Here is a 17,111-nt window from a genome sequence, read left to right as displayed (position 1 = left end):
GTACAGTATACATCCTAATATGACAGGGTTGTACGGAATGGCTGAAAGAAGAGTATAGGTGGGAATACATCACAGGGCTTTGTGAGATGGTGAGATAGGCCTGGTAATGCTGACCAAAGTTGTCAAAAAAACACATACAGGCTGTGCCGTTTCAGGAGAGATGGGTTCCTGCCTTCACTGCAATGTTACACAACTGGTGTGCGTCCCAAATGCCACCCTATTCTCCATATAGTGCACTACTTAGTGACCAGAGCACTATATAGGGAATAGGATGCCATTTGGGACACAGACAATGACTCACACCCTGATGCTTCAAAACAAGACAGGGTGTTGAAGCTACAGTGGAGCTTTGTGGTTAATCAATACTGTGCAAAACTACAACAAATAATACATCTAGTCCGAAAGTCATTTGAGGATCTTCTGAAAACAGCAAGTCTACCAGCAAGTCTACCATACAGGAACAAGGGAATGTTCATGTGATGCTGTGATAGAATACTGGTTTGATTGGCTTGGGTTTCCAATATCACCACGCAAGTTTACATTTTCTTTGCAATCCGACAGTCCGTCAAAGAAACCCACAGAGACCGTGACTCAATCAGACTTCTTCAGACAAAGTGACTGAATCAGACTTCTTCAGACACAGTGACTGAATCAGACTTCTTCAGACACAGTGACTGAATCAGACTTCTTCAGAAGTGTGTGTTGAAAATAAATGTTTTTATCTGAATAAAACAGCACTGTCTGCCTGTTACTGAAGCCAGGAGTTAAATGAGCAGTGAGACCAACTGATGGAGGAATCCAATGTGTATTTCATGTCAGACAACAACAATGAATAATTTAATTTGAAAGCCTGGGCGATGAGCTCACTCCCACCACTCAAAAACACTCCTAAAATAATGCACACCTCGAGGAAAACTAATCTGGGGAGACAACACATCTGTGACACTGATCCTCAACACTGGGGCCCCTCAGAGGTGTGTGCTTAGTCCCCTCCTGTACTCCCTGTTCACCCACAACTGCGTGGCCAAGCACGACTCCAACACCATCATTAAGTTTGTTGACGTCACAACAGTGGTAGGCCTGATCACCAACAACATTGAGACAGCCTACAGGGAGGAAGTCAGAGACCTGGCAGTGTGGTGCCAGGACAACAACCTCTCCCTCAATGTGAGCAAGACAAAGAAGCTGATCGTGGACTACAGGAAAAGGTGGGCCGAACAGGCCCCCATTAACATCGACGAGGCTGTAGTGGAGCGGGTCGAGAGTTTCTAGTTCCTTGGTGTCCACATCAACAAACTATCATGGTCCAAACACACCAAGACAGTCGTGAAGAGGGCACGACGTTGCCTTTGCCCCCTCAGGAGACTGAAAAGATTTGGCATGGGTCCCCAGATCCTCAAAAAGTTCTACAGCTGCATCATTGAGAGCATCCTGACTGGTTGCATCACCGCCTGGTATGGCAACTGATCGGCATCCGACCGTAAGGCGCTACAGAGGGTAGTGTGTGCGGCCCAGTACATCACTGGGGCCAATCTTCCTGCCATCAGGACCAATATATATTGGGCGGTGTCAGAGGAATGCCCCAAAAATTGTCGAAGACTCCAGTCACCCAAGTCATAGACCGGTCTCTCTGCTACCATACGGCTAGCGGTACCGGAGCGCCAAGTCTAGGTCCAAAAGGCTCCTTAACAGCTTCTACCCCTAAGCCATAAGCCTGAACAATTAATCAAATGGTCAGCCAGACTATTTGCATTGTCTGCTGCTACTCACTGTTTATTATCTATGCATAGTCACTTTACCCCTACCTACATGTACAAATTACCTCGACTAACCTGTATCCCAGCACATTGACTCGGTACCGGTACCCCCTGTATGTAGCCCCGTTTTTGTTATGTAATCTTATTGTGTTACTTTTTATTTAGCAAATATTTTCTTAACTCTATTTCTTGAACTGCATTGTTGGTTAAGGGCTTGTAAGTAAGCATTTCACGGTATTCGGCGCATGTGACAAATAAAATTTGATTTGATTTGACATTGAGAAATGCATTTCCACGGTTGCTTCCCAAATGACACCCTATTCCCTTTGTAGTGCACTACTTTTGATGGGCTTTAGTAAAAGGTAGTGTATTATGTAGGGAATATGGTGCCATCTGGCACGCATCATGACTATGCATCTTAATCAACTTTTGCACATTGAGCTTGGCTTTATATAGGCATTACAGCAGTGCCTTCATTATAAAAACTTCCATGCAGTACGCAAGCCAAGCCTTATGATGTGTGATTTTAATAATTGTAATTGCATTACTGCCCAAAACCGTGATATGTCCAGACTAGAACCCACCACTCCACATGAAATAGTGACATCACAAACTCTTACAGAAGTCACATACTTTCTTATTCCTGTACATTATAATTAAGCAGTAAGGCCGAGGGTGTGTGGTATATGGTCAATATACCACACCTAAGGACTGTTCTTACGCACAATGCAGCTCAGAGTGCCTGGATACAGCCCTTAGCCGTGGTATATTGGCCATATTCCACGAACCCCAGAGGTGCCTTATTGCTATTAGAAACTGGTTACAAACATAATTAGAGCAGTAAAAATAAATGTTTTGTCATACGGTCTGATATACCACAGCTGTCAGCCAATCAGCATTCAGGGCTCGATCCACCCAGTTTATAATGACATTTTAGTCATTTAGCTGATGCTCTTATCCAGAGCATCATAGGCTTTTACATAGGCTTTTACACTCGTACCAGTATACGGGATGAAAATAGCAGTTGGGCACTGATAAACCTCTAAATTGGAACGCAGTGGCTGTACAGTAAGTAACATGCACACATGACGTCAGAGCTCTGGCTCTGCGCTTCACAGCTCTGTATGGGTTTAGACTGACAAATTACGAGGACTCTGTGTGTTTTGAAAGATGAAATGTTGAGGATTATAATGAATACTGCTTTGATGTCATAAAAGAAAGCCAAACACCTGTGAGTCCAAATGTGCACTTCACATTTCCATATCATAAAACTCAAGTCAGATACAGTGTCAATGTTTATGATCACTATGTTTGATGTACAGTTACAAGATGACATGGCGTTATACCCTGGCTTGTCCTGAACAGAATGAACCTGTTTGTGCTATTGTGAAGAAAATGTAATGCAGCACACACACACCTGAATGCACTCATATCTACTTTCTATGCGCACCAAAATTACAAATCGTTTTCCCTGAATTGCATTGTGAAAACCTAACAATATATTATCGTATTTTATAACTTAGCTAGTCATGTTGCTAATAGAACCGGCTTTCAAATTATGCCCACTTGACCCAGATTACTTAAAAAACAACAGTAATTATGTGATGGCGGTGATGCAGGGTTGTGTTCCAATCAAAACAACAGTAATTATGTGATGGCGGGGATGCAGGGTTGTGTTCCAATCAAAACAACAGTAATTATGTGATGGCGGGGATGCAGGGTTGTGTTCCAATCAAAACAACAGTAATTATGTGATGGCGGGGATGCAGGGTTGTGTTCTAATCAAAACACCAGTAATTATGTGATGGCGGGGATGCAGGGTTGTGTTCCAATCAAAACACCAGTAATTATGTGATGGCAGGATGCAGGGTTGTTTTCCAATCAAAACAACAGTAATTATGTGATGGCAGTGATGCAGGGTTGTGTTCCAATCAAAACAACAGTAATTATGTGATGGCGGTGATGCAGGGTTGTGTTCCAATCAAAACAACAGTAATTATGTGATGGCGGTGATGCAGGGTTGTGTTCCAATCAAAACAACAGTAATTATGTGATGGCAGTGATGCAGGGTTGTGTTCCAATCAAAACAACAGTAATTATGTGATGGCGGGGATGCAGGGTTGTGTTCCAATCAAAACAACAGTAATTATGTGATGGCAGTGATGCAGGGTTGTGTTCCAATCAAAACACCAGTAATTATGTGATGGCGGGGATGCAGGGTTGTGTTCCAATCAAAACAACAGTAATTATGTGATGGCGGGGATGCAGGGTTGTGTTCCAATCAAAACAACAGTAATTATGTGATGGCAGTGATGCAGGGTTGTGTTCCAATCAAAACAACAGTAATTATGTGATGGCGGGGATGCAGGGTTGTGTTCCAATCAAAACAACAGTAATTATGTGATGGCAGTGATGCAGGGTTGTGTTCCAATCAAAACACCAGTAATTATGTGATGGCGGGGATGCAGGGTTGTGTTCCAATCAAAACAACAGTAATTATGTGATGGCGGGGATGCAGGGTTGTGTTCCAATCAAAACAACAGTAATTATGTGATGGCAGTGATGCAGGGTTGTGTTCCAATCAAAACAACAGTAATTATGTGATGGCGGGGATGCAGGGTTGTGTTCCAATCAAAACAACAGTAATTATGTGATGGCAGTGATGCAGGGTTGTGTTCCAATCAAAACACCAGTAATTATGTGATGGCGGGGATGCAGGGTTGTGTTCCAATCAAAACAACAGTAATTATGTGATGGCGGGGATGCAGGGTTGTGTTCCAATCAAAACAACAGTAATTATGTGATGGCGGGGATGCAGGGTTGTGTTCCAATCAAAACAACAGTAATTATGTAATGGCGGGGATGCAGGGTTGTGTTCCAATCAAAACAACAGTAATTATGTGATGGCGGGGATGCAGGGTTGTGTTCCAATCAAAACAACAGTAATTATGTAATGGCGGGGATGCAGGGTTGTGTTCCAATCAAAACAACTACAAGCGCGTTTCTCTAGTTCCTCAACGGCACCGCCAGAAGAGCTAAAAAAAAACACCTTATAGTGTAATGCACTTCTTTAGGTCTGCTCTTCCACACCAGATTCAACCAATCAAGGTCCTAAGGCGCAGCTGATTAGTAGAATTACAGAGCTAATATAATAACAATAATCATTTAGCAGACGCTTTTATCCAAAGCAACTTACAGTCATGTGTGAATACAGTTGAAGCCGGAAGTTAACATACACCTTCGCCAAATACATTTCAACTCAGTTTTTCACAATTCCTGACATTTAATCCAAATAAAAATTCCCTGTCTTAGGTCAATTAGGATCAACACTTTATTTGAAGAATGTGAAATGTCAGAATAATAGTAGAGAATGATTTATTTCAGCTTTTATTTCTTTCATCACATTCCCAGTGGGTCAGACGTGTACATACACTCAATTAGTATTTGGTAGCATTTCATTTAAATTGTTTAACTTGGGTCAAACGTTTCCGGTAGCCTTCCACAAGCTTCCCACAATAAGTTGGGTGAATTTTGTCCCATTCCTCCTGACAGAGCTGGTGTAACTGAGTCAGGTTTGTAGGCCTCCTTGCTCGCACACGCTTTTTCAGTTCTGCCCACAAATCTTCTATAGGATTGACATCAGGGCTTTGTGATGGCCACTCCAATACCTTGACTTTGTTGTCCTTAAGCCATTTTGTCACAACTTTGGAAGTATGCTTGGGGTCATTGTCCATTTGGAAGACCATTTGCGACCAAGCTTTAACTTCCTGACTAATGTCTTGAGATGTTGCTTCAATATATCCAAATAATTTTCCTTCCTCATGTTGCCATCTATTTTGTTAAGTGCACCAGTCCCTCCTGCAGCAAAGCACCCCCACAACATGATGCTGCCACCCCCGTGCTTCACGGTTGGGATGGTGTTCTCCGGCTTGCAAGCCTCCCCCTTTCTCCTCCAAACATAACGATGGTCATTGTGGCCAAACAGTTCTATTTTTTGCTTCATCAGACCAGAGGACATTTCTCCAAAAAGTATGATCTTTGTCCCCATGTGCAGTTGCAAACCGTGGTATGGCTTTTTTGTGGCGGTTTTGGAGCAGTGGCTTCTTCCTTGCTGAGCGGCCTTTCAGGTTATGTCGATATAGGACTCGTTTTACTGTGGATATTGATACTTTTGTACCCGTTTCTTCCAGCATCTTCACAAGATCCTTTGCTGTTGTTCTGGGATTGATTTGCACTTTTCGCACCAAGGTACGTTCATCTCTAGGAGACAGAACGCATCTCCTTCCTGAGCTGAATGACGGCTGCGTGGTCCCATGGTGTTTATACGTGCATAATATTGTTTGTACAGATGAACGTGGTACATTCAGGCGTTTGGAAATTGCTCCCAAGGATGAACCAGACTTGTGGAGGTCCAAAAAATAAATTATTTATTGAATATTTAAAAAACATACAATATACATTTAAGTCATTTAGCAGACGCTCTTATCTAGAGCGACTTACAAATTAAATCATTGTCAACTATTTCTATAAACATTTTCATAATTAGTATGAAATAACTCAGAAACAGTAACTGTTCAACCGTTCAAGCTAAAGGCCCAAAAACCAACGTTCTCATGTTCAGGCTATCCTAACTTCAAATTCTTAAAAACGTTGATCAACTACGACTATACAAATTAGCAGAAGAACACATTATCAGTAACTCTTGAACCATTCAAGCTAGAGGTACCAATCCAACTTTGACATGTTCAAGCTATCCTATCCAATACATTTATCAATCAGCCAAATAATCAATCTTTTTTTTCTTTACATCTACCTACTTTTCCCCCCTTCAACTATAATCAGTCACTGCCACTACTAGTACTTATTTCAAAACCACAAATACTTTAAAACAAGCACAACCACATTTTCTTCAGGAAATGTACTTTTCTCGTTTGATACATCTTCCTTGGTCAAACACAGGTCTGCTAACGCGTCACTTTAGCTAATGTTTTTGGCCTCAAACAGTTTCGCAGAACGTTTGTTTTGCATCAGCAACAGTTGATGCCAGAGATATACAATATACTTGCAGTGAAGCTGCTCAATAACTACATCACATCACATTAGTCATCTAACAACCTCCCATCCAGAGCGACATACAGATGCAACCAGGGTCAACGCCCTGCTCAAGGGAAAGTCTCCAGAACGACACACAGAAGCAACCAGGGTCAACGCCCTGCTCAAGGGCAAGTCTCCAGAACGACACACAGATGCAACCAGGGTCAACGCCCTGCTCAAGGGCACGTCGACAGATCTCCCACCAGCCCTCCAAGATCTCCCCCACAATTCCCCAAGATCTCCCCCACAATTCCCCAAGAGCTGTCCCTCACAATCTTAGCAATGCTCTATCAACCGAGCCACAGAGGACCATGTGTTATTAATTATATTAGAGCTGAAATCCTACAGTAGCTAGCCTTCCTTTAAGGAATAAACATTACCCTTTGGAAAGTAAAATGGATATAGGCATAAAGTTAACTCTCCGGGGTGAAGTTTCACCTACTGTAGGTACAGATCTAGGATCAGCTTCCTATCCCCCATCCTAACCTTAACCATTAGCGGGGAGAAATGCTAACTGATCCAAGATCATCGTCTAGGGGCAACTTCCCCCTACCGCAAATCCACCCTCACCTTGTTGAAGTCTTCGCTGGTGGCCCTCATCTCCTTCCAGGTCTTGTTGAGCAGCTGGATGCAGATGCAGAAGAACTCCTCAAAGGAGCGGTCGTGGGTGAAGAACATGGGGTGGAAGTCATGGCAGTTCTCACTGGCTGTAAAGACAGAGGAACAGATGAGAAAGGACGTAAGCCTTGTGTTTGAGAGACACATCGACTGTTCTCCCTCAGAGATTTTGGAAATTGGAGGTTTTCCCTACCAGAGATTTTGGAAATTGGAGGTTTTCCCTACCAGAGATTTTGGACAGTGGCTGTTTGGATGCTTCAGTGGGAAAAGCACAATTTCTAAAGATTTTGCAACAATTACAGTTCGACTGACAAATGCTCAAGTTCAGAGTTGCATTTTTAGGTCTTAATGCAGTATCAGGGCATACAAGGTTTAAAGAGCTGAGACTGAACAATCAATTATTATGAAGATCTGTTGCATGATAATCTATACATATATAATCCCTGAGGTTATGAGAACAAAGAAGACATAACTCCCTCCGGTCCTCTTATGGTTATCAAACCAAGACTAACCAACCCTCGCCTGGCATTGAGGCAATTAGCAAACACATACTGCACACTTGTATTTTAGATTCTATTTTCACTTGTTTTTAATTTTCAATTTCCTGACGTTGTCTCCATACATTCCAGTGTCTAAGACTGCCATGTGAGTAATGGAAACGTGAACTTGAACTGTAGTTTACCTCTACTGACGCCCCAAATGGTACCCTATTCCCTATAAAGTGCACTACTTTTGACCAGGGCCCATGGGGACACACTTCATTTAGTCAGCTACTGAGTCAGTGGTATAAGATCCATCAGTAAAGAGATTCCCCATGGGCCCAGATATACAGAAGCTATACAATAAACATGTTGCCTCTGATAAACTAAAGACACTTCCATCATATTGAATATAGAATGAAAGCTCATAAGGGATGGTGATACACGCGTGGTTCACGTTTCAGCTATACTTCAATAGAGTGATTCCTCATGAAACCCACACAAAGAGACCAGCATCTTGGGGATTTTCACAGTGTAATCTATAGAATGGTCCTAGAGGAAGGAAGGATTGTTGACATATATTTGTCATGTATCTAAAAGCATAATTGAGAAATAATTAACCAAAGTTGGCATATTTATGACATTTTGGCCTCACACCAACATTGTCATTGCGTTTTGGTACACCAGAAGTACATTCATTTGCACAATGCTGCGTTTTCCTTGCAGCATTGCGTTGCAGAGGCAGTTTCAGTGCGTTCTGTGTGGTGCATATGTTGGATTTGACGAACGTATGAATCAAATTGTATGTGTAGACGGCGTGACAGAAATGGTAGCAGAAGGTGAACGTTGAACTTTTGTTGCACACATATCCAGATGATGCTGCGTACCATTTTGCGCAATAATGCTGTAGGTGTGTTCGAGGCATTACCCTTCTTTAAAACTCCATAATGTTTCATCTGTAGGTGCAACAAAGCAAACATTGGTGTCATATGAAGCTTTCCCGCTTGCTCTGTAATACAAGTAGTATTTTGATATCAATAAAACATTGTAGTATATTCATTTATGAATATTGAACATTTAAAATGTTGGATTTGGCAAATGTTTTAATACACTGCTCAACAAAAATAAAGGGAACACTTAAACAACACAATGTAACTCCAAGTCAATCACACTTCTGTGAAATCAAACTGTCCACTTAGGAAGCAACACTGATTGACAATACATTTCACATGCTGTTGTGCAAATGGAATAGACAAAAGGTGGAAATTATAGGCAATTAGCAAGACACCCCCAATAAAGGAGTGATTCTGCAGGTGGTGACCACAGACCACTTCTCAGTTCCTATGCTTCCTGGCTGATGTTTTGGTCACTTTTGAATGCTGGCGGTGCTCTCATTCTAGTGGTAGCATGAGACGGAGTCTACAACCCACACAAGTGGCTCAGGTAGTGCAGCTCATCCAGGATGGCACATCAATGCGAGCTGTGGCAAGAAGGTTTGCTATGTCTGTCAGCGTAGTGTCCAGAGCATGGAGGCGCTACCAGGAGACAGGCCAGTACATCAGGAGACGTGGAGGAGGCCGTAGGAGGGCAACAACCCAGCAGCAGGACCGCTACCTCCGCCTTTGTGCAAGGAGGAGCACTGCCAGAGCCCTGCAAAATTACCTCCAGCAGGCCACAAATGTGCATTTGGTAATGTGTATTTGACCTTTAATTATACAACAGATTTTTAGACAATATCGCCCAGCCCTAAGCAGAGGGTGACCATTTTGAATCCATTCTAAAAGTAACAGAGATTCCAATCTGGAATTTTCATATGCACGTGGACTATATTATGTTCAAAAATATATATTTAAAAAATTGACAAATCAAAAATTGTATATTTTCAATGTTCATGTTTATATATTTCAATATTCATAAATATATGTACTTTTCCCCCCGATAAAAACACTAGTCATATTAGTTAGCAGTAATGTTTCATACGATTGTTTTGTTGTTGCTTTGTAGCATCTACAGATGAAACATTATGTAGTCTAAAAGGAGGCCTTGGTAAGGCCAAAATGTCATAAATATGGCAACTTTGATAAATTATTTCTCAATTATGCTTTTAGATACATGACAAATATATGTCAACAATCCTTCCTTCCTCTAGGACCATTCTATAGATTACACTGTGAAAATATCCAAGATCCTGGTCTCTTTTTGTGTGGGTTTCATGAGGAATCACTCAATACCAACATGGGTGGCTGACTCATTCCTACACAGTTTGGGCATGTACAGCCATGGGTAGTGTGTGTGTGTGTGTGCGTGCATGTGTATAGTCACTGTTCATGACACCACTTCTCCTTCTGTGACAATAAGAGCCTCAAGGCAGAGGAACTCAACTATGCACTTCTAAGCCAATAGGACTGGACCCTCTGTTCTCCATATTCCTAGTCTCACACGCACACACAGAGGACGGAAGGACCATGTTCTTTAAATGGGACAGGAGGGTTTGGTTCATTCAGTTACATTTCACATTTATCTCCCGTCCCTTGTCTGGTTGCATGTGCCAGATCAGATGGCAGCTTTCTCTTCAGAAATAAATACCCCTGGTTATTCTTGAGGGACTGGGTTCCCTAGCCTGCCTGCCAACAGACACCCACGTCCATCACAGTTCACAATGGAACATTCTCAAATTAGCCATACCATGGGCTTTTTCCATTTGTTAACACTTCCACCATACACACCTAGAACACAAACACATAGCTTCTACAGTGTGACAGGATGATGCCTACATCCCAAATGGCACCCTTCTCCCTATACAGCGCACTACTTTTGACAATGGGCCCTGGTCAAAGGTAGTGCACCATGGGGAATAGGGTGCCATTTGAGATGTAAATGAAGTCTGCCGGAAGTCTGAATATACTGCCGGAGTCTGATGGGAGGCTTCATGTGGAGATTAAAGGGAATTGCTCCCTCATTTCTCCCTCTTTTCGCTCTCGTTTTCCTAACCCTTTCCCACCTCTTTTCTCCACCCGTCCTCCGCCAAGTGCTTTGTGAATGGTGTGGCCAGACAGCTAATCTAACCGTTTCCTGAGGGAACTCCATTAGACTGTTTTACAGACACTGGGATGGAGAAATCACTGTGCATTTATTGGGTTACCGGATTCATCATAAACTTCCCACTGAGTGAAATCTGGTTTCTAAGCTCAGTGCATCTGAATACATCAGCGATATTGCCACAGTTCCACCTTATTAATGGAAGGGAAATGATTGGTAAAAGGTCTTTATGACCTACAGTACACTCCTCTTTCTCTGTCTTTGAGAGCTGATTGAGGAGCTGCCTTAAGGTAAAGGTCTCTGAGTGGAGCAGCCATTTACAGAGTCTCTAGGCATCACAGCAGGGCGCCCTGCCTCCAACAGGAGCCACGGAATTGCATCGACATCGGTAGAATAGGAAACTTCGGGGCATTATAAATGATGCCCACAGGGGCTCTGGGGCTGGTCGGACCGGGTGGGACCCTGATTTGGAGTGATGCGGAAGGGGCTGTGGGGCTGGTCGGACCCTGATTTGGAGTGATGTGGAAGGGGCTGTGGGGCTGGTCGCGCCGGGTGGGGCCCTGATTCGGAGTGACGTGGAAGGGGCTGTGGGCCTGGTCGGGGCCCTGATTTGGTGTGATGTGAATGTGGATTGTCCCGATTCCCGGAGAACGAACAGTGCCATTACCAGTATGTCAGTCAGCTAGGTGAAGAGTAAAGCCAAAATATGCAACACCGTCTGCTTACTCGACAGGAGGACACAGCCTGCATAAAAGGGATGCAATCAGGTGATGGAGGGATGGAGGATGGAAAAAAAAGCTGACTCAATGCAGCTGTTTCCCCCGTTGGACAGTGTGGGAGGGGGGTGAGAAGGTAAATGGGAGGGGGGTGAGAAGGTGAGGGATAACTGCTGCTCTGGGGGGTTTTACTGATGGGCCGAGCAGGGTGATCGGGGGAAGGAGGTGTGGAGGTGACGGGGAATTAAATGTCAGACTCGCTTTAGACGTTCAGTGAGACAGGAACGGGTGGGTCTCACTACACTGGTCAAGGATGGCTACAGAGCTGCAGTCCTGAAAACAAAAAACAGATTCTAAATGTTGCAGATAGAAATAGAATGAATAGAGCCGATACGATTCATTCCCTATTCCATCTGACAGAAAACCATGTGTTCTACACAATGCTTTTCTATCTGAACATTCAGTAACGATACAGCCTGCCTCCAATTGCCTTCGATAGAGCATGGCCATACCTGAGGTGACATATGCTGGAATGGTCATGACATGTTCATAACGTGGTCATAGCGTGGTCATAGCATCGGAACAACCTGACCTTCGTCTCCATGCAGAGAAGCGTTTTTTCTTTCACGTTGTATTATTCATACTGTTACTCCAAGGTTAACTTCTCCCGAATGGTTACTGATTTACTTGTACAAATTCAAAAACTCAGCATTTTGAATCTGACAAATAATGCTCCCATGCTGAACAAATCATTGAAGTGAGAGAGAATTAAATCTGGGCCGTTCTACGCGTGACTAGCAGCATCTAAACATCTATGGTGAGCTACAAATGTGAACTGATAATAACCTTTGCATATACAGACCAAATGGAACACCGTGATTTGTTAATATATAGTTTAAATCCTACAGACCCAAATATCCTGGGACATCGGTAGACTCCTTGGCACACAGACAGAGGATGTACAGGGATTGAAATACTTGTATTAAAGCCCAAACACTCTCCTGTATTCTTTGGCCCAAATTCATTAGGCTGAACATGACCTTAATCTGAGATCATTGCATCGTGGCATGGTTATATCACAACTCAACATCATAGGCCAGTGAGTGGACAGGAACAGGACACAACCCCTTCCATCTGTCTAGGACCCCTCAGGGGGACAACAACGTGAGTCACGGGCATGATCTGAGAGAGCAATTGGCTCATGTGACCCCTGCTGAGCATTAATACGGTCTGGACGTGTGTGTGCTGCTATAAGGAGCTGAAACATGGAACACCAAAAATCCTTACAAAAGATCCTTACACTGCCAAAGATCCTTATGAAAAAACCTGAGGATCAGTTGGGATAACAGGTGCACCAACAGCAGCAAGCTGGAGGAGGCCAACATAAACAGCATCTCCACTACTGTAATACATCTCCAACTCTAATGGACAGGCCATGCCATCCGGATGCCCAACTCACGCCTCCCGAAACAGATCATGTACTCCCAGTTAAAGGACTGTTCGGATTTAGAATATGTGGACAACTACAAATACCTAGGTGACTGGCTAGACAGTAAACTCTCCTTCCAGACTCACATTAAACATCTCCAATCCAAAATTAAATCTAGAATCGGCTTCCTATTTCGTAACAAAGCATCCTTCACTCAAGCTGCCAAACATACCCTCGTAAAACTGACTATCCTACCGATCCTTGACTTTGGCGATGTCATTTACAAAATAGCCCCCAACACTCTACTCAGCAAATTGGATGCAGTCTATCACAGTGCCATCTGTTTTGTCACCAAAGCCCCATATACTACCCACCACTGCGACCTGTATGCTCTTGTTGGCTGGCCCTCGCTTCATATTCGTCGCCAAACCCACTGGCTCCAGGTCATCTATAAGACTTTGCTAGGTAAAGCCCTGCCTTATCTCAGCTCACTGGTCACCATAGCAGCACCCACCCATAGCACGTGCTCCAGCAAGTCTATTTCACTGGTCACCCCCAAAGCCAATTCCTCTTTTAGCCGCTTTTCCTTCCAGTTCTCTGCTGCCATTGACTGGAACGAATTGCAAAAATCACTGAAGCTGGAGACTCATATCTCCCTCACTAACTTTAAGTGTCAGCTGTCAGAGCAGCTTACAGATCATTGCACCTGTACATAGCCCATCTGTAAATAGCCCACCCAACTACCTCATCCCCATATTATTATTATTATTTTGCTCCTTTGCACCCCAGTATCTCTACTTGCACATGAATCTTCTGCACATTTATCACTCCAGTGTTTAACGGCTAAATTGTAATTATTTCGCCACTATGGCCTATATATTGCCTTACCTCCCTCCAGTGTTTATTCCATGTGTAACTCTGTGTTGTTGTTTGTGTCGCACTGCTTTGCTTTATCTTGGCCAGATCGCAGTTGTTAATGAGAACTTGTTCTCAACTGGCCTACCTGGTTAAATAAAGGTGAAATAAAATAGAATTAAAGGAAGGTCAGCGAGCCCCTGATACAGATCATATATGGCACCTTACCAGACAGCTGGGGGGACACTGCACTAAACAGACAACTGGGGGGACACTGCACTAAACAGACAACTGGGGGGACACTGCACTAAACAGACAACTGGGGGGACACTGCACTAAACAGACAACTGGGGGGACACTGCACTAAACAGACAACTGGGGGGACACTGCACTAAACAGACAACTGGGGGGACACTGCACTAAACAGACAACTGGGGGGACACTGCACTAAACAGACAACTGGGGGGACACTGCACTAAACAGACAACTGGGGGGACACTGCACTAAACAGACAACTGGGGGGACACTGCACTAAACAGACAACTGGGGGAACACTGCACTAAACAGACAACTGTGAGGACACTGCACTAAACAGACAACTGTGAGGACACTGTACTAAACAGACAACTGGGGGAACACTGCACTAAACAGACAGAGAGAAAACATTGAAGAGGGAGCTGCCTATACTAAATGAATGCCCACTGTGCCCCAGAGGACAAGGTACAGCTACACAAGGAGAGACAGAACACCAGGAAGGCCTAACCACCACCACTCACCCCTGCCCACACTGCACCAATATACTGTATGTTGCTCGACCCGGATCGACCTCTACAGACATCTGAAGACACACAAATTGAAGACCTGATGGAGAACAAACATACTGGACTCGAGTGATCACCGATGATGGTGTGTGGGTCTGTCTGTGTCCTTCTTTCTCTCCAAGAGGTTAGACTCACACAGCAATGAGACCATATAGGGACATTCTCTAAAGAACAGACTGCCATCACTCTAATGTACAGGCTGAGAGTTGAGGTAATTTCAAAAGCTACTGTGAATGACCAACGGACAAGACTTACTTCTTGGTACATGACGTCTTAGAGAAAGAAAGAGACCAAAGAGGACACGGATCACTTTTTGGTACATGTCCTTCAGGAGTGGCAGATGCATTGAACCTTTAGGTCTACCGCACGCACACGCGCACACACACACACACACACACACCAAAACTCTAACCGAAGGTGTAAAACCTCTACAAACAGAACTGATCATAAACCTACCCACCCTAAACCTACCCCGAACCACCCTACCCCTAATCACCTTAACCCTACCCCTAACTACCCTAACCCGACCCCTAACTACCCTAATCCTACCCCTAACTACCCTAACCCTAATCACCTTAACCCTACCCCTAACTACTCTAACCCTAACTACCCTACCCCTAATCACCTTAACCCTACCCCTAACTACCCTAACCCTAACCACCTTAACCCTAACCACCTTAACCCTAACCACCTTAACCCTAACCACCTTAACCCTAACCACCTTAACCCTAACCACCTTAACCCTAACCACCTTAACCCTAACCACCTTAACCCTAACCACCTTAACCCTAACCACCTTAACCCTAACCACCTTAACCCTAACCACCTTAACCCTAACCACCTTAACCCTAACCACCTTAACCCTACCCCTAACCACCTTAACCCTACCCCTAACCACCTTAACCCTAACCACCCTATCCCTGACCACCCTAACCCTGACCACCCTACCCCTAACCACCTTAACCCTACCCCTGACCACCGTAACCCTACCCCTAACCACCGTAACCCTACCCCTAACCACCGTAACCCTACCCCTAACCACCTTAACCCTACCCCTAACCACCTTAACCCTACCCCTAACCACCCTACCCCTAACCACCCTACCCCTAACCACCCTACCCCTAACCACCCTACCCCTAACCACCCTACCCCTAACCACCCTACCCCTAACCACCCTACCCCTAACCACCCTACCCATAACCACCCTACCCCTAACCACCCTACCCCTAACCACCCTACCCCTAACCACCTTAACCCTAACCACCTTAACCCTAACCACCTTAACCCTAACCACCTTAACCCTAACCACCTTAATCCTAACCACCTTAACCCTAACCACCTTAACGCTAACCACCTTAACGCTAACTACCCTAACCCTAACCACCTTAACCACCTTAACCCTAACCACCTTAACGCTAACTACCCTAACCACCTTAACCCTAACCACCTTAACCCTAACCACCTTAACCCTAACCACCCTAACCCTAACTACCATGACCACCAGGCTGAGAGTTGAGGTAATTTCAAAAGCTACTGTGAATGACCAAAGGACAAGACTTACTTTTTGGTACATGACGTCTTAGAGAAAGAAAGAGACCAAAGAGGACACGGATCACTTCTTGGTACATGTCCTTCAGGAGTGGCAGATGCATTGAACCTTTAGTCCTACCGCACGCACACGCGCACACACACACACACCAAAACTCTAACCGAAGGTGTAAAACCTCTACAAACAGAACTGATCATAAACCTACCCACCCTAAACCTACCCCGAACCACCCTACCCCTAATCACCTTAACCCTACCCCTAACTACCCTAACCCGACCCCTAACTACCCTAATCCTACCCCTAACTACCCTAACCCTAATCACCTTAACCCTACCCCTAACTACTCTAACCCTAACTACCCTACCCCTAATCACCTTAACCCTACCCCTAACTACCCTAACCCTAACTACCCTAACCCTAATCACCTTAACCCTAACCCTAACCACCTTAACCCTAACCACCTTAACCCTAACCACCTTAACCCTAACCACCCTAACCCTAACCACCCTAACCACCCTAACCCTAACCACCCTAACCACCTTAACCCTACCCCTAACCACCTTAACCCTAACCACCCTACCCCTGACCACCTTAACCCTATCCCTGACCACCCTACCCCTAACCACCTTAACCCTACCCCTGACCACCTTAACCCTACCCCTGACCACCTTAACCCTACCCCTAACCACCTTAACCCTACCCCTAACCACCTTAACCCTACCCCTAACCACCTTAACCCTACCCCTAACCACCT

At 44.4% G+C, this 17,111-nt stretch overlaps 1 protein-coding gene across 6 annotated transcripts in view; it reads right to left on the bottom strand.

Moving 5' to 3' along the window:
- LOC129830820 (engulfment and cell motility protein 1) overlaps positions 1-17,111 on the bottom strand; it is a 231,173-nt gene that overhangs the window by 57,868 nt on the left and 156,194 nt on the right. For all 6 annotated transcript variants that reach the window (XM_055893574.1, XM_055893572.1, XM_055893576.1 and 3 more), the window contains one exon: positions 7,422-7,558. In XM_055893574.1, coding sequence (XP_055749549.1) covers positions 7,422-7,558 — 137 coding nt within the window. The remainder of the gene's footprint in view (positions 1-7,421; positions 7,559-17,111) is intronic.

This window comes from Salvelinus fontinalis, chromosome 32, assembly GCF_029448725.1.
Source record: "Salvelinus fontinalis isolate EN_2023a chromosome 32, ASM2944872v1, whole genome shotgun sequence".
NCBI lineage: Eukaryota > Metazoa > Chordata > Actinopteri > Salmoniformes > Salmonidae > Salvelinus > Salvelinus fontinalis.
Note: the sequence above shows the minus strand (reverse complement) of the source record. Positions and strands in the feature narration are given on the sequence as shown.